The 18,886-nt window shown below is 42.4% G+C and overlaps 1 protein-coding gene across 34 annotated transcripts in view; it reads left to right on the plus strand.

Moving 5' to 3' along the window:
• Positions 1 to 7,948, plus strand: part of DZANK1 (double zinc ribbon and ankyrin repeat domains 1) — a 97,362-nt gene extending 89,414 nt beyond the window's left edge. For 31 of the 34 annotated variants that reach the window (XM_065522718.2, XM_074004686.1, XM_074004703.1 and 28 more), the window contains one exon: positions 1,152 to 1,364. In XM_065522718.2, the coding sequence (XP_065378790.1) occupies positions 1,152 to 1,349 (198 nt within the window). In that variant the 3' untranslated portion in view covers positions 1,350 to 1,364. Of the gene's footprint in view, positions 1 to 1,151; positions 1,365 to 1,780; positions 1,909 to 6,222; positions 6,298 to 6,747 lie in introns of those variants that run through there. The other 3 variants (XR_012419105.1, XR_012419104.1, XM_074004710.1) reach the window with 2 other exon arrangements.
• The last annotated feature ends 10,938 nt before the right edge of the window (positions 7,949 to 18,886 follow it).

Genomic DNA, 18,886 nt, shown 5'->3' on the forward strand with positions numbered 1-18,886 from the left:
ATTCTTCATATATAAAGATGAATATATGACATTTAAAAACATAGAAAGATAAGTTCTTCAGCCAGGCCCAGTGGCTCACGCCTGTAATCCCAGCACTTTAGGAGGCTGAGGAGGGCGGATCATGAGGTCAGGAGATCGAGACCATCCTGGCTAACACAGTGAAACCCCATCTCTATTAAAAATACAAAAAATTAGCCAGGAGTGGTGGCACGTGCCTGTAGTCCCAGCTACTCGGGAGGCTGAGGCAGGAGAATCACTTAAACCTGAGAGGCGGAGGTTGCAGTGAGCCAAGATCATGCCACTGGCACTCCAACCTGGGCGACAGAGCGAAACTCCATCTCAGAAAAAAAAAAAAGAAGAAAATAAAAGATATTGAGATTTCTGAGAGCTTTTCTTCTGTGTTTTTTTTTTTTTTTTTTTTTTTTGAATCAGAGTCCCACTGTGTTGCCCAGGCTGAAGTGCAGTTGTGTGTTCTCAGCTCACTCCAACCTCTGCCTCCTGGATTCAAGCGATTCTCCTGCTTCGGCCTCCCAAGTAGCTGGGATTATAGGCATGCTAACACGCCTGGCTAATTTTTATATTTTTAGTAGAGACAGGGTTTCGCCATGTTGGCCAAGCTGGTCTCGAACTCCTGACCTCAAATGATCTGCCTGCCTTGGCCTCCCAAAGTGCTGGGATTACAGGCGTGAGCTACTATGCCCGGCCTTTTTTTCTAAAGAAGTCAATGTATTGGCTCATTCATTCCTCAGGGGAGTACCTTTTCTGAACTGTCATACTTCAACTGACCTTGAACACTTTATAAAGTATGCAAAATAAATTTTAGGACTCACCTGATTGCTTTTCCTAGAGCTAGTCATAATCAAATTAGTGTCGAGTTTCCGGGTTTTGTGAGGTTTCTCATGGCATCCTTGTCCTTAATATAAAACAGTGTCCATGTGGTAACCCTGCCTGAAGCAAGGTTTTGGAGCAGCAAGATTGACATTAGATGTGGATATTTGTGCTGTGGGCTATTGAAGACCACACACACACTCTCATGCACACACTCATAGTCACCTGCCCTTGTGACTTAGAATTCAACGTTGGAAAGAAAGTGTTTGCCTTGAGCGAATATTTTGAGGCGGGGGGAATGACCACATTCTGTAATCCTACAGCCTGAAAACAGACTCCTGCTGAAGGAAGTCGGACCCACAGGGGAAGGAAGAGTCTCTGTGATTGAACAGCTGCTGGATGAGGCAAGTGTCGCCAAAGGAGCAGGTCTCTCTGAAGAGGTCAGCCTGGCATTCCACCTCTGTCTCCTTCAGATGGAAGTTTTGTTCAATACTGTGAAAATTACACTGCCCTTTGATTAAAAACTCAGGGTGCAGTGAATGGCTAGTCAAAAGCTTGATATTCATTGTTCCCTGTTGCTAGTTTTTATGTCAGAGAAAATAGGCAGAGAAGCACAGATGAGACCAAGGAACATGCATGAAGCTGGATAGAATCTCTGGCCCGTGACCCCATATTACCTTTATCCTGGGTTTCCTGAAGAAGCAAGTTGTCAGGGTGCTGCCCTCCCCTCCCCGCCCGTGCTGGGAACAGAAGTTTTGTCACCTGGGTCACTTTGTAGCTCTGTTAATTGTAGATCTGGTCTTGAGGTTCCTGATTCTCCTCTCCTTTGATCTGAAAGCACTTTTGTTCCATCAGCTCTGTAAAGCACATCTGTTATACCTCATACGGTGGTGACTGGATGCTGTTGAGTGCAGGGTTTTTTTGGTGAGTTTTCCTTTTCCATTTGCTGCAGGGAGCAGACCCCAACTGCTGTGATGAAGACAATCGACCCGTCATAACTGTGGCTGTTATGAATAAGCACCATGAAGCGATTCCGGTTCTCGTGCAGAGAGGAGCAGACATCGACCAACAGTGGGGGCCGTAAGTGAAACACATTGACAGGAGAGCTAAGGTAGCAGCAGGCTAACTGCTTGGAGCTCCACTGCGGCAGAAGCAGTCTACACACACGCCCTGTTCAGTTTCAGCCACTTGAACCATTTTAACCTATTTCAGCTTTAATAAGAGGCTTAACGCCTTCTGTTTTCCATAGCTGGGTAAAGCGAAATTTTAAAAATGGACTATTGGGTTGTCTAATTTAGTGGCTTTCATAAATGATGATACATTTTGTTAATTCATAAGCTTATACTGTATGGTGCCAGTAAATCCTTAGCCCTTGGGGTGTTAATCAGTGTTTTCATCATGAATCATGATAACACCAAGGGAAGACACACCTCAGTGTATTCCCCATGAAGTTAATGCGGAAAGAAAATGTCATACGGTTGTCTCCAGATCTCACGCACTGCGGAGGAGACTGGCACATCTGAGGCCACCACGTGGTCTCCTGCTGCCTTGCTTTCCCACCCATGATACAAGACAGAAAGGTACCAAGTCCTGTTACTTACTGTCCTAGTCTTGGTCCACTCCTGTCCCATAACCTTCTCTTCCAGCCATATGCTTCTGTTGTTCTCTTGAAAATTACTTTGAAAATGTGAGGTGAAAATTTCCTCAAGCATGAGTCATTCATGTTAACTGCTCATATCTTGCCGACCACGTTGTTGACGTAAGTCTTCTAGGGACATCACAGGCATCTAGCACTCCTGCCTCCTGAGGTCTTACTAAGGCAAGGTCAAGGTCTGAGTCAGTGGAACATTCTGCTGTGTACTTCGTGCCACCACAGAGGCCAAAATTTCAGTAGCTTTGCTTGTTATTCTGTTTCAGAATTGTCTCTAATGTTAGTGTTCAAAATATAATGCTGTTAATTTTTCTATATGCATTTTACTAATGTCTGCATTTTAATAGTTTCTACCCCTTTTTTTTAGTTTTATTTTACAGCAGAATATTTGGTGTGTTGGTGTAAAGCTTTGATGGTTGGAATTTATTTTCTCAAGTTTGCTTAGGGTTTACTGTGTCAACTTCTTTATTTATCCTACACTGTTGTATTATTGTCATTATTAATAAAATGGTGCTGCCTTATTTTGTGTTAAGGCATATTTTATATTTTTATATTCAGAAAAGCTTTTTTAATAGCATTTAAGTATGTTTGTGGTTGATACAGAAATTACTTGAGCACAGTTTGAATTGAAGTGTAAGCTGCATGAGTCCTGGCTTTATGAAGAGTCCAGCTAAGAGAAGGAAAGTGCCCTGGGCATTGAACAGCTTGCCTTTTTATTTTGCTGTGCCTCAGCTTCCACGTTTGCTTCATCACCATTCTACAAATTGGCGTTTATCCACATGTGTTCTCATCGCATGTCTGTAAAGTCTGACGCTGCGGTTACACCTGTCTATCTGAATGGTGCGTAGTAGCCTTTGTCACCCCCCTGCAGGATCATGGTGACTGTGGCCAGTATGTAGCTCACATGGTTGTGGGGAGGAAAGCTAGAGGGTTGGCCCTCTCTTAAATACAGCACAGGGATCTCTTCTTCCTTTCCAGTGCATGCTGGTAGAGGAAAGTAGCATCTCCCACTGACAGCCACATTCTGCCAAGTCTGGTTTGTATCTGTTAGTTCCAAGAGTTTGGGCCTGGAGCTGGACCTCTGTAGACCCAGGAACATGACCTCGAAATTCCATTCATCCTATTGCTTTTAGGCATAAATCATCCAGAGATCTGGTTTTACCGTAAAAGAGGCTCAGAGAGTTGTTCCTTAGCAAACAATTAAAATGCTCTCTCCCATCCGAGCATGTTTGGCTAGTGGAGCCCAAGTGGTCTCTACACCAGATAACTTCCATTAAGTAGCTTGGCAGGTGGCAGAAAGCTCTTTCCTCATTTCCTAGTTCCATGTTTGTATCATTCCTACCAGAATGAAATCATATTCAACACAAGGGAATGGCTAGGAGAAATTCACATCCTCCACCAAAGCTCATTCCTCTTACTAGCACATTTCAGAAACACAGATTCAAGATCTCACTAGGTGAGAGGCCCAGAGAAATGCTGTTTGCTTTTGGACAAGAGCTGCCCTTCCTCACTGCACTGGTGATTCAAATGTGCCATCCCCTGGCTCTGCCCCAGTAGCCAGGTGAGGAAGATGCAAGCATCAGTCTACTTCTTAGAGGTTCGGCTGTGGACACTTATTCCATTAGGTAATTTAAGGAGAGAATGTACATTAATCTACTATGATACTTAGATTTGAGTAAATAGTTTGAATTGTTTGTATATTAATAGTAAAGTTTCTTTAAAGTACAAATTCCATGGCAGAGTCACCATTCAGCATTTTCCAACACTGAACTGTGGATCCACAGGAAATAGCCAGCACAGAAAATCTAACCACCAGCAAACCCCCCATGCAATACATAGAATGAACCCTCTGCTCTCAATTTGGAGAGAATTGTGAAGAAAGAAGATCATAAGTCTACATAGGAGATGTGGCAACCCTATGAATATATCCCAGTTCAAATGGTAAATGCCTTATAAAGGCCCAAGGAACCGTAGGGGTGAAGTGACAGACAGTTAAGCTCTGTGCCACCAGTGAGGAAGAAAGAATGAAAGATAAGGAGGAAATGGAGTCTTTTCCAGACTAATTCCAGTTAAACCTCTTTCTTTTGTGAACTGCCCAGTCTTGGGTATGTCTTTATCAGCAGTGTGAAAATGGACTAACACACTAGCACACAGCATAGCCCATGAACATTCAATGGCAAATTCTTCATTTGTGACCTGTTTGTTCTTTCTGAAAGCATTTATCCTTGATGTTCTGAAATTTCACAAGGGTATTTTTAGATGTGCTGTTTTTGATTCACCCAGTTGGCCTTTTCAATTTAAAAAGTCTTATCTTTCTTTAGGTTAGGAAAAGTTTGTTCTATTATCTCTTGGGCATTTCCTCCCCTCCATTTTTCTATTCTCTTTCTAGAACTGTTAGTTGGATGGTGGACTACTTGAATTGATTCCCTATGTCTGTCTGTCTTTTGTGTTTTTCCGTAGTTTCATCTATCTTTTTCTCTTCCATCTTTCGAGAGATTTTCCTAACTTTGTTGTCCATTCTTCCTATTGAATAATTGTTATTTCAATAATCGTATTTATTCTTTCTAGGAGCTACTTTTGTTCTGATTGTTTCTTTCTCATAGTTTCATATTTTTGTGCAACATTGTCTTGAATCATTCTGCAGATACCAGTTAGATTTTTGTCTTGTTTTAAATTCCTCGTGTTTGTGTATCTTGGTTTTCTCTTTGATTCTGCAGGATTTTCTCAGATGTCTATGAGCCTTGGTTGTCCATTCACATTTGAGAATGGAGTTTGGGCTAGATGACTGGTAACTTTGTATATAAGAGAAGGGCTTTGTCAACCAAGAAGCTTTCTGGGTAGGTGGAGCTACTCCCAGGCTGGGACCCCTGGGTGCCAGAAAGTGAAAGGCTTCCCTCTGATTCTCACCAGAGGCTCTCTTTATCTTCCTCAGAGAAGAAGCCACTATCCTTTTTCTTCATAGGGATAAATGCATGGCTGCAGGCACATCTGCAGGTGTAGGGGATGAGGGTGTTGGCATCAAAGGAAGGAGCAGGGGCAGAGAGAGTTCAGACATTCAATGACTATCTCATTTCTACTTTCAGTCATGACTCTTGCCCTCCTTCACTCCTGCTACCTCTACATAGGAGCCTTTCAGGAGTCCTGGTACCACCCCGACCTCCATTTCAGTTGCCCACTCCTCCCTCACTAGGTCAAACCTGACCAGGAAATATGAGGAGAAACCCTGGCATTGCAGCAAAATATGCTGTGTCTGACCTCTCAGGCCTGCCCCCGGCTTCTAAGATTGGTGTTTATTTTCGTGTCACGTAAGCCCAACTCACTGGAGCCAAGGTCATTTTCCCTACACAAAAATAGGAGCCTCAGCCCTGAGAAGCTACTATCATGCCCGAGGGGTCCAAGCCAAAGTTAAGACTATGTCCAATACGTTGCATAAACTCTTGCAGGCAGTTTAGAACAATGGTATTTATTAGCATTTATTATATCAACTACCAACCATATCCTTGTGGGTTTCTCGCATTAAAAAATGAATGTGTTTATAACCTTTTCACTGTCTAGTATCAAAGCTTACCCTCCATCACAGTATTCCTCCAAGAGAAGGGCAGAGAGAGGAGACTCAAAAGGTTTCCCAGGTTAGTTAAGTAGGTCGATGAAAAAAACCAGGACCTTGGGTCCCATGCATCCTCTCCAGTTTCCTGATGATGGTAACGAAGGATTTATCCAGGATTTTTTTTCCCCCTAATTAGGCTCAGAAATACAGCTCTTCACGAAGCTACTCTGCTTGGCTTTGCAGGAAGAGAGAGCATCGCCACTTTACTGGGGTATGTCCCCTGGCCTCTGGTGGATACTTTTGAGGGCCACAGGGATCTCCCTAATGGCCTGTGATGATTTTAAGAGAGGCCTTGGTTCCTGAACTGCTGTCCCTGTCCGTGGGGACCACCATCCCACCACGGTTCCCTGGGCACTAAAGGCTTTTCAAAGCACAATGAAAATGTTGCCCCCATTAAACATACTTGGTTGTAGGACTTTAATGCAATGGGAACCAATGGCCAGGGTTAGCAATTGGACATTTTGAAATCACAGGCCTCTTTAAAGGTTTCAGGGTAGAGCCACCTCTGAGAACTGAAGTCACTGTGACCTCTCGAGGACAGGTTTGGGGAGGTGGGAGCAGGAGGGGCCCAGACTGGCCTCCGTGGCAGGGAAGAGTCAAGCTCTTAGGGGCACATGCTCAAGTCCTTCAGTGCACCTCCATTTCTCCATTTCCTTTGCAGATGCAATGCAAGCATCCGAAAGAAGAATGCAGGGGGCCAGACAGCGTACGACCTGGCTCTGAACACTGGAGATGACCTCATCACCTCACTCTTTGCTGCCAAGTTTGGCCAAGGACTCGAGGACCAACTCGCCCAAACTAGGAGCCTCAGACTGGATGACTGTTAGACCTGAGGCCTCCCCGGGACTTCATTTAAGAATATGTGCGGTGGCTGGCACGGTGGTTCATGCCTGTAATCCCAGTGCTTTGGGAGGCTGAGGCTGGCAGATCACCTGAGGTCAGGAGTTCAAGAGTAGCCTGACCAACATGGAGAAACCCCGTCTCTACTAAAAATACGAAATTCGTCAGGCATGGTGGCGCATGCCTGTAATGCCAGTTACTCGGGAGGCTGAGGCAGGAGAATCACTTGAACCCAGGAGGTGGAGGTTGCGGTGAGCCAAGATTGTGCCATTGCACTCCAGCCTGGGCAACAAGAGCAAAACTCTGTCTCAAAAAAAAAAAAAAATATGTGCAGTTCTGGCTCTTCTTTAATCATGTCTTTTTAAAATGTGTATTTGAGATTAGAAATTGAGGTTGAGAGGAACTCAGGAGATTTTTTTTAAAAAATCATATGACAGTATAAGCCATCAGTACTAAATGGACAGCTCCCAGTATACTGTGGGCTGTGATCAACTGAATGTATGTTTTTTAATGGTTTCTTGCTGCAGTTTTTTTGTGTATTTGATTTTTAGTTTTTGACTTATTTTTCAATAGGTAATGATTGCACATGGTTCACAGCTGAAAGGTATGAAGCATTATGTAGGGATGTGTCCCTCCCATCCTGTCCCACAGCCACCACCTCCCTCCTCAGCCACCAATGACACCAGAGTCAACTTGCCTTTCCAGGGGTTGTGCAAAGTTAGATATGCACATACATGTGGTATAAGCACATGTACATAAAAGTACACATAGAATATAAACGTGTCTGTAGCACATACATATTCTTTCCCCTCTTCTAAAACAAACGGTAGCAAACCAGCCACACACTGTTCTGCATCTTGTTCTTTTTGCCCGATACGTCTTGTAGGTGGCTCCTAATTAGTATGTAAAGATTGACCTTATTTAAACTTTTTAATGTTGAAATCATCAATATTCCCATCATTATGGTTTGTTCTTTGACTGAGAAATCAGCTCTCAATAAACCACTTTGCAGGAATGTGTAATTTTGACTCATTCCTTTCTTCAGGTCATTATTTTAATCTTTGGGTGGTAATGCTGCAGTTGTGAAGTCCCTAACTAGTTTATGTTAATGTAGGTAAATAGAATATGTATTAATTTACCATAATTAATTCAGAACAATAAGGGCCTTGGGGTGGTTACTGTTATCACTACCTGCACTTTACTCCCCCAGACTGGGCGGCTGTCTGTGGGAGGACAGAAGGTGCAAAGTCGTGGGAACACAGGCCCCTGGTCAGGCACTGGCACTGCTCCTGCCCCATCAGCCCCTCAGCCACCAGTGTAAGGGAGGCTGCTGCGTGGTGGCCAGTGTCCAGGGAGACTGGGGAGTGCGATCATCTGGTTTGGGGGTGGTGGTTTGCCCTGTGTCAGCTTGACTGGGACTACTTTGGCCAGATTTTTCTTCCCTATGGTTCTCTTCAGGGTTGGCCCCAAGAAAAACTGCATGAAATTCAGAAGATAGAAGAAAAGCAACAGCAGTCATGCTTGGATGGTGGGTAGAGGGCACCAGGTGCCTCTGCCACTCACATCCTGTGTGAAGGAAGGGATAGAAGTGCTTGCCACAACCGAGCAGCAAGCCCTGCCTTTGGGATGGAAGAGGATGGATGTTTATTGGGATCAACACTTGGAAAAAGATGGTACAGAGGGAGAAGTCGAGTGGGGGGTAATGGGGTTCAAGGCCATTTTTCCCAGACCTCAGGGAGCGGGGAGGGCCTCATGGACCCGTGGGTTCTAGAAACAATCGCCTTGGGGTTCTTGGGGGGAACTTTTGTGTCTTGAGTGCAGGAACAATGCTTTTAACACCTCTTGGGTTTTCCGCACTCCCTCTTGGAGGATCCTACCTTCTGAAACCAAGAGGCCCTTCCAGTGCCAGCTGGCCAGACTCAGGAATCGGTAAAGCACGCATCTGACGTCTCATTCTGGGGTCCTTTCCTTTCTCTAAAGCTCACAGCCTACACTCATCACCCTTGAATTTCACTCTTTCAGAATCAAACCTCAGTTAAAATAGGACTAAAAACTGAAAAGGTAGCCTAATATTTAACAGTTTCTGATGAAATCCTACAGGGTCACATAAAATGTTCTATTGGTATTAAAGTATATGTTTTCAGGAAAATTAAACACATTTTAAGGCAGAACATTTCTGATGTCAAAAATCATGGGGTTTTTTTGTCCTTTCTAAAGCTTTCTTTTTCTTTTCCTAATGACAGGGCTTATTGAGGGAGCAGAGCCACTTTAAGTGAAACGGAAAAATATTTTTAAAATTTTTTATTTTTTAGAGACAGGGTATCGCTGTGTCACCCAGGCTGGAATGTAATGGTGCGATCATAGCTCACTGTAGCATCAAACTCCTGGGCTCAAGCGATACTCTCGCCTCAGCCTCTGGAGTATCTGGGATTACAGACACACACCACTGTACTCAGCTAATTTATTTTACTAATTTTTTCTTTTTTTCTGGTAGAGACAGGGTCTCCCTGTGTTGCCTACAGGCTGATCTTGAGCTCCTGGGCTCAGGTAATCCTCCCACCTCAGCCTCCCAAAGTGCTGGGATTACAGGTGTGAGCCACCATGCCCAGCCTGGAACAAGGGATTTATTAAAGAAGTTATACCCTCTGCAGTGCTTGAGCTGATACGTTTGATGGTGGGCCTGAAGTTGCTGTATCTTGGTTACATTCAGGAAGCACAGGTGAGCGTGAAGGGGACGAGCAAGGACAAACTGGAACCCATGGGGACACATCTCCCTCCTCCATCTTCCTGGTCACAGGCAACTTGCAGGAGACGTGCCCTTTCCCATGAAACTTGCCCCAGGCTGGGCTCTGCAGAAGCAGATGCCAAGACAGTTTGGGATGGAAGAGGATGGATGTTTATTGGGATCAACTCTTGTGAAAAGAAGGTGGAGAGGGCAAAGTCAACTGCTCTGTGGCCCAACAGTGCCTCAGCCACCAGTGGTGCTCCCATGAGCCAAATTTGCCCATCATGGTGTCCACTGTGCTTTTGTAGCCCCTCTGGCAGACAGGAGCTTCCCCAGAAGGGACGGGACCTCAGGCAAGGCAGCTCTCTGAAGTTGCTGATAGCTGGAGGCCATCTGCTGACACACTCGCTACAGCCAGGGGAGCAAGCCCTACCTGGAAAGGGGATGTGGGTGGTGCATCTCTGCCTGCCATAAAACTGGTGCATAGGTGCTCGACCCAGGTTGTAGGACAGCTGAAGGCAGAGATCAGGGGGAGCAGGTGAAGCCACGGGCCTGGCTGCTGCCCACACCTGCCAGATGAGCCAGGGGTTAGTGACTGTGTCCTCCCTGGGTCTGGTCCTGAGGCCATGTCCTCCCAAGGCCTGGCTGCTCTTCCTGGAGGGGCTGTCTCTGCTTTGCAGGCTTGTCCTATGTTGCCAGTGGGCTTCGGTGGGCTGGCTTGCCATTCCCTCCTTTCCACTGAGGTGAGTTCCCATGCACTCATTGCCCATTTGGGTTTCTTCTATTTTTCTTATTGACTTAGAGAATTTCTTTACATCCTCTTGAATCAGAATATCTTCTAGAGTCCAGACAGCGCTGTCTTTAATAGAAAAACAATCTGAGCCACATACACAATCATAAATTTTCTAGTAGCCATACTTCTAAAAGCACAGAGAAACAAGCAAAATTAATTTTACTGGGATACACTGCAAAAGAAGACATACATGTGGCCAGAAAACATAAAAAAAAAAAAAAAAAAAAAAAAAAAAAAAAAAACAAAGCTCAGTATCACTGATCATTAGAGAAATGCAAATCAAAATCAAAATGAGATACCATCTAACACCAATCAGAATGGCTATTTTTAAAAAGTCAAAAAATAACATGCTGGCGAGATTGTGGAAAAAAGGGAATACTTATACACTTTTGGTGGGAGTGTAAATTAGTTTAACCATTGTGGGAAACAGTGTGGTGATTCCTCAAAGAGCTAAAAATAGAAACACCATTCAATCCAGCAATCTCATTATTGGGTATACACCCAAAGGAAAATAGATCATTCTACCATGAAGACCCATGTATGTGTATGTTCACTGCAGCGCTATTCACAATAGCAAAGACATGGAATCAACCTAAATGCCCATCAATGACAGATTGGATAAAGAAAATGTGGTACATATACACCATGACATACACTATGCAGCCATAAGAAAGAACGAGAGCATGTCTGTTGTGGGAACATGGATGGAGCTAGAGGCCATTATCCTTAGCAAACTAACACAGGTACAGAAAACCAAATATCACGTGTTCTCACTTATACATGGGAGCTGGCCGGGCACAGTGGTTCACGCCTGTAATCCCAGCACTTTGGGAGGCCAAGGTAAGTAGATCACCTGAGGTCAGGAGTTGGAGACTAACTTGGCCAACATAGTGAAACTTCGTCTCTACTAAAAATACAAAAGTTAGCTGGGCCTGGTGGTGGGCTACTGTAGTCCCAGCTACTCGGGAGGCTGAGGCAGAATTGCTTGAACCCAGGAGGCAGAGGTTGCAGTGAGTTGAGATCTTGCCATTGCACTCCAGCTTGGGTGACCAGAGTGAAACTCCATGTCCCAAAAACAAACAAAAAACAAACAAACAAAAAAAACAGGGAAGCTAAATGATGAGAACAAATGGACACAAAAAGAGGGACAACACCAGCTGGGTGCGGTGGCTCACACCTGTAATCCCAGCACTTTGGGAGGCCAAGGTGGGTGGATCACAAGGTCAGGAGATCGAGACCATCCTGGCTAACATGGTGAAACCCCATCTCTACTAAAAAATACAAAAAATTAGCTAGGTGTGGTGGTGGGCACTTGTAGTCTCAGCTATTCGGGAGGCTGAGGCAGGAGAATGGCGTGAACCAGGGAAGCAGAGCTTGCAGTGAGCTGAGATTGTGCCACTGCACTCCAGCCTGGGTAACAAAGCGAGACTCCATCTAAAAAAAAAAAAAAGAGGGACGATACCCACTGGGGCCTCTCAGAAGGTAGAGGCTGGGAGGAGGGAGAGGTTCAGAAAAAATAACGATTGGGTACTAGGCTTAGTACCTGGGTAACAAAATAGTCTGCACAATAAACCCCCGCGATATGAGTTTACCTATATAACAAACTCTGAACCGAAAATAAAAGTTTTAAAAATATTTTACTAGAATAAATAGTATTTCAATTTATGATTCATCTAAATTGTTAATACAATAGTCTATATATTTTATGTTATTTTTTCACACCAAGTCATTGAAATCTGGTGTGCATTTTACCCTTACAGCACATCTTAATTCACCACATTTTAAATGCCCCCTACCTGCACATGGTGGTTGGCTACGGCATAGTTCTAGAAGCTTCTACCTGTGTAATAACACACATCGAGGTCATTGCATTCTGATTCCCGCTAGGATACTAGCAGCACAGATACACTCATCTGAAGCTTGCATCTTTGTGGTTGGTAGGTTTTCCTTGTCTAATCCAGGAAGAGTTCCTCCCCATCACCTGTGCTAGGCCACAACTCCAGGTGCTCTGGTCAAGGTGTCCAGTAGGATAAAGAAAATTTACAGGGTCATTTATTTCTGTTGTCTCCAAGACATCTCTTCAGAGGACCTCAAGAACGTACATCACTTGCTTCTTTTCCAGCTTCAATTTCTGACTGCTTCGGAGCCAGGTTTTTGCTTTTTCCTGGACAAATAGAAAATAAAGAGCATCTCTTGGATTCTCATCCACCTCCCCGCTCTTCAAGTAATTGCAAACCTAGCCTCCCTTTGTGGTTTTCTAAGGGTAGGGCCTTGTGGGAACATAGAACAGACAAGGTAAAGCGACCCATTCTCTGCTCTCCCCTCCTTTTTCATTGTAGATCCCAAAAAGAGAGACAAAAGGCCACATATACCTTTATCCTTCAATGAACAGGAAATGAAGTGTGTTTACCTTCTCAGATGCACACGCGGATGCAGTTAACTGCCGTGTGTTTTTCTGAATGGAAGGAAGAGGGGCCTGGGCCCACAGAGCCACCTGGGAGCCGCTTCTGCGATGGAGAGGAGCCGCTTCTGCTGCTTCTGCCTCTCCTCGCTGCTGCTTCTGGTCCTGCTGCTGGAGGCCAGATCTGGGTGAACTGAGTGCTGGGAATTCAACCCGGAGTCTAGATTTAGACTGCTAAGTATTTCCACAGAGTTCCCGAAATAGAGCAGCACCTGCTTCTGGAAGGCAGAGCATTTGGACATTCCTTGGGAACGCTCCTGAGATGTCTTGGTTCTTACTTGAATTGCCAACAAAAACACAGTTCCATCTCTCACCTCTTCCCTCTCCTTCCCGCATCTCCTTCTTCATCCCCTCTCCCTCAACTGCTTTTCCAACCATTTCCCCCAAATCCTCACCCGACCCCCAAAACTCCCTCCATTACAATCCCTTTCCTTCCCCCAGGCCCTACTTTCCTGTCCACATGGTCTCTTGGCCTTTCTTTCTCTCTTGGGAAATGATGGAAATGCATGGTATTATTTACCTAAATTAATTGACTCAAAATGTCCCTTTCACCCTCAATGAACCCTACTCTTTTAATGAAGTAGTGACATTTTCTGTTTACCTAGACTACATAAATTTTACTTGTTGTATTTTTGTTAGCAAGGATATAAATCTCCTAGCTTTAATAGAACATTGTAATTATAAATATAATACTAGTTTTTGTGTGTGTGTGTGTGTTTTTTTTTTTGAGACGGAGTCTCGCTGTGACACCCAGGCTGGAGTGCAGTGGCGTGATCTTGGCTCACTGCAAGCTCCGCCTCCTGGGTTCACAGCATTCTCCTGCCTCAGCCTCCTGAGTAGCTGGGACTACAGGTGCCCGCCACCACGCCCAGCTAATTTTTTGTATTTTTAGTAGAGACAGGGTTTCACCGTGTTAGCCAGGCTTGTCTCGATATCCTGACCTCGTGATCCACCCGCCTCGGCTTCCCAAAGTGCTGGGATTACAGGTGTGAGCTACCACGTCCGACCAATACTAGTTATTTTAAAATCTTTATTTTATGCATAAAACTGGAATAAAATTTTATAGTGAAAATTAAGAATAACATTTTGAATATTGTACAAAAAAGGGAAGTCCCATTTCTGTGGCTCTTATCATCCCCAGCAGTAACCACTGTTAGCAGATGTGCAGGCCGGGCGCGGTGGCTCACACCTGTAATCCTAGAACTTTGGGAGGCTGAGGCGGGCAGATTGCATGAGCCCAGGAGTTCAAGACCAGCCTGGGAAACATGTCAAAACCCCGTGTCTAAAATAAAAATAAAAATAAAAAACAGCATATGTGCAGCCTCTGGAAACCTTTATCTTTCTCTGCAATTTAACCCCATACAAAATATATAGTTTCTTAAAGTTTGAATACAATGTAATTATTCTGTAATTGATTTTATTCATTTATACATCTTGGGGACCTTTCCATTATTTGAGAATTGACTTAATTCTTTTTAAGTGTTTTTTTTCTAAATATAAAACATAGACATACACCATTATTGTTTTAACAGATTAACAGAGCTAATCAACATGTGTCAATATTTTGTGAAGATAATATTTTGTGAAGACAGAAGAAAGTAAAATCACTGGGTTTAAGACTGTGCATATTTGGAGTTTTGAAAGATATTGCCAGAATTTCCCTCCTAAGAGTTGACAGTCCCACCAAAGTATACCTTTCTCCACACCGCCCCAATTTCGCAGATCAAACACACGTCATTGCCGTTAGTTTGTTTGTTTATTTATTTATTACTTTTTGCCTGTTCCTGATTCTTATTAAGACTATCTCTTCCTGGATTAAGCGTTGGTAGGTACTTCATGACTCACTCATTCATGTGGTTTGCCATTTGTTTTTGGATAATTTCTCACAGGATAATTTCTATTGGATAGTTTCTCATTGCTGTAATGTCAGATTTCTTTACATATTCCTTACATATTCTGGATAATACAGGTATCTTGTCTTGCTTGCCTTTTCTTTACGTATATTGTCTACTGTCTAATAAATGCTTTATAGATTTGTTTTGTCAAATATATTAGTTTTTTTAGGACTTCTGAGATCTTTGACTTGCTGAAGTTCTTCACTATTCCAAAATCAAAACATTTTCTTCTTATATTGTCTTCTAATATGTAAATACTTGTTTGCTTTATTTAGCTTTTTAGTTTATTTGGCATTTATATTTCTAAATGGTAAACGGACTGAAGTTTACTTTTCCCAAGTGGGCAACCATCCCTTGTGCCAATACAGTTTTGGGGTCACTCATCTTTTCCACACTGGTTGAAAGGCCACCTTTGTTTAGCATACCCTGAAATCTCTTGTGTACAGAGGTCTGGCTTGATTATTGTAAGATGTTCTATAAATATCTTTAAAGTAGTCACTCCTGTTGTCCTGCTTCAAAAAAATTCTTTACTATTCATGGATTTTCTCCTCTCCACAAGCTAGAATTAGTCTATGAAAACTCTTAAAATTCTTTAGATTTAATTGGGAATATCATGGAATTTAGACATATATTTGAGGGAGAACTGAGACTTTATTAATCAAAAACCATGATAATCTTTCTATTTATTTTTGACTTCTTTTATAGTCTCAGTAAAAATGTTAATTTTCTTCCTGTAAACACTATGTGTTTTTCTGTTCAGTTAACTTTTAGGCTCTTAACATTTTTGTTGTCTTAAATAGTATTTCCCTTAGTGATATTTTCTTTTTTTTTTAATTTTTAACTTACCTTTTTAAATTTAACTTTTAAGTTCGGGGTACATGAGCATGTTTATTGCATAGGTACACTTGTGTCTTGGAGGTTAGCGTACAGATTATTTCATCACCTAGGTATTAAGTCTAGTATTCAACAGTTATTTTTCCTGATCCTCTCTCTCCTCCCATCCTTCACCCTCCAATAGGCCCCAGTGTGTGTTTTTCCCTTCTATGTGTCCATGTGTTCTCATCATTTAGCTCCCACTTATAAGTGAGACATGTGGTATTTGGTTTTCTGTTCCTGCATTATTCTGCTAAGGATAATGGCCTCCAGCTCCATCCATGTCCTGCAAAGGACATGATCTCATACTTTTTTTATGGCTGCATGGTATTCCATTGTATATAGCACATTTTCTTTATCCAGTCTACCATTGATTGGCATTGAGGTTGACTCCATGTCTTTGCTATTGTGAATAGTGCTGCAACAACATATGCATACATGTGTCTTTATAATAGAACGATTTATATTCTTTTGGGTATGTGCCCAGTAATGGGATTGCTGAGTTGAATGGTTTTTTTTTTTTTGTTTGTTTGTTTGTTTGTTTGTTTTTGAGATGGAGTCTTGCTTGGACTGGAATGCAGTAGCACGATCTCAGCTCACTGCAACCTCCGCCGCCTGGGTTCAAGTGATTCTCCTGCCTCAGCCTTCCAAGTAGCTGGAATTACAGGCACGTGCCACCACACCCAGCTAATTTTTGTATTTTTAATACAGACGGAGTTTCACCATGTTGGCCAGGCTGGCCTCGAACTCCTGGCCTCAGGTGATCCACTCACCTTGGCCTCCCAAAGTGCTGGGATTACAGGCGTGAGCCACCGCACCCAGCCTGGTGGTTCTGTTTTTAGGTCCTTGAGGAATTGTAACACTGTCTCCCACAATGGTTGAACTAATTTACACTCCCACCAACAGTGTATAAGCATCACATTTTTTCTGCAACCTTGCCAGCATGTTTTTTTGTTTTTTGTTTTTTTTGACTTTTTAAAAATAGCCATTCGGATTGGTGTTAGATGGTATCTCATTGTGGTTTTGATTTGCATTTCTCTAATGGACATTGATGTTGAGCTTTTTTTCACATGATTGTTGGCCGCATGTATGAAAAGTCTCTGTCCATGTCCTTTGCCCACATGGGGTTGTTTTTTCTTCTTGTAAATTTATTTAAGATTTTTATAGATGCTGGATTTTAGACTTTTGTCAGATGAGTAGTTTGCAAAAATTTACTCCCATTCTGTAGGTTGTCTGTTCACTTTGTTGGTAGTTTCCTTTGCTGTGCAGAAGCGCTTTAGTTTAACTAGATCCCATTTGTCAACTTGTTCTTTTGTTGCAATTGCTTTTGATGTCTTCATCATAAAATCTTTGCCTATTCTATGTCCAGAATGGTATTGCCGAGGTTGTCTTCCAGGGTTTTTATAGTTTTGGGTTTTACATTTAAGTTTGTAATCCATCTTGGGTTCATTTTTGTATATGGTGTAAGGAAGGGATCCAATTTCAATCTTCTGCATGTGGCTAGCCCCTTAAGCACTATTTATTGACTAAGGAGTCCTTTCCCCATTGTTTGTTTTTGTTAGCTTTGTCAAACTCAAAACATATCAAGTTTTGACTGTATTTTCTCATGTGGCTCCTTGCTAAAAACTCTTTTTTGGTGCTAACAATTTTCTGAAGTTTCATAATTACTGAGAAAGTAAAAATCAATCTGGATATTTGTCAAGCTGGGATAACAGACACAGATAAAGCTAGCTGCAAATTTAGAGGAGACAGCTTGTCTTCTGTGAACAAACCACAGCTGTGAAATGCCATTAACAACCCCCTCTTTGAGTGAGTACTGCTTTCTTATTACGGAGGAACTTTGTTCTCGAAAATTATACACTGCCAGGAGCTTTGCTATTTGAAATTAAATCAGTATGAATGAAACATCCCACTCTTGTCTCTTGTCTGGGGGATGGAAGTCACTTTGGCACAGAGAAGCAGCTTCAATTTTCAACCCTCGTGCAGAGCTTCAGAACAGAGGTTTATACACACAACATTTTACATCTCTTTTAACTTTGTAGTTTCCAAGGACATAAAACCCTGGGCCCACTTTCCAGTCCAAACATGGTGATGACCTTTTACACATAGCTCTGCTTTATTTTGAGCCCATCAAAAACCTGCTGTGTTCAAATTTTGACTAAATTTCACCCTTCTTCAGAGTCCTAGAATTATTAAATCTTATCCTTTGTTTTCCTGTGAATGAACTCCTTGTTGCAATGAATCAAATAAACCTGACTTTGTGAGACTTCTGGTTAGGCTGGGACACTGCTTTGACTTTGTTCATAAATCATCTGAAAAAATGAAAAAAAAATACATATATGTTGACTCTTGTTCACTTTAATATCATGCCTCTCATTTATCTGTAATCCTGGAATCACTACAGCTTCTAGTACATCACTAAGTAGAAATAATGGGCATCTTTTAACTAATTCTTAAATTGTATTATAAATATTTCTAAAGTTACTTTATTTAGTAGAATATTATTCAAAAATTCTGGTAAATACTTTTTTTTTTTAATTGAGATGGAGTCTTGCTCTGTTGCCCAGGCTGGAGTGCAGTGGCATGATCTCGGCTCACTGCAACCTCCACTGCCTGTATTCAAGCGATTCTCATGCCTCAGCTTCCCAAGTAGCTGGGATTGCAGGCGCATGCCACCACATCCAGCTAATGTTTTTGTATTTTTAGTAGAGATGGGTTTTCGCCATGTTGGCCAGGCTGGTCTTGAACTCCAGACCTCAGGTGATCTGCCTGCCTCGGCCTCCCAGAGTGCTGGGATTATATTTTCTATTAAATTTAATTTCCACTTATTCCAGACTTACTGTTGGGAATGAAAGCTGTATGTTAAAAATGATTTTCAGGATCTATTAAAATAATTTTTTTACCATTAGTGTGTTACACTAATAGTATATATGCTTTTGAATCAAGCTTCCATTGCCAGGATAAAAACAACTTGGTACAAAATATTCTTCCTGATTTCTACTGCTACAATTTATTTGGTAACAATCCATTGAAGGTTATTATGTCTTTTAATAAAATTGATCTATACTTATATTTTTGATATTTTGTGGAACTAGAGTAATGCCAGACTCGTGATGTTAGAATGTTTTAGTTTTTCCAATATTCTGGAGTGCTTTAAAAACAGGAAATTAAACATTTTGTGCAGATTTCATAGAAGATTTTCATTATAACTCA

The sequence above is a fragment of the Macaca fascicularis genome, chromosome 10, assembly GCF_037993035.2.
Source record: "Macaca fascicularis isolate 582-1 chromosome 10, T2T-MFA8v1.1".
Taxonomy (NCBI): Eukaryota; Metazoa; Chordata; class Mammalia; order Primates; family Cercopithecidae; genus Macaca; species Macaca fascicularis.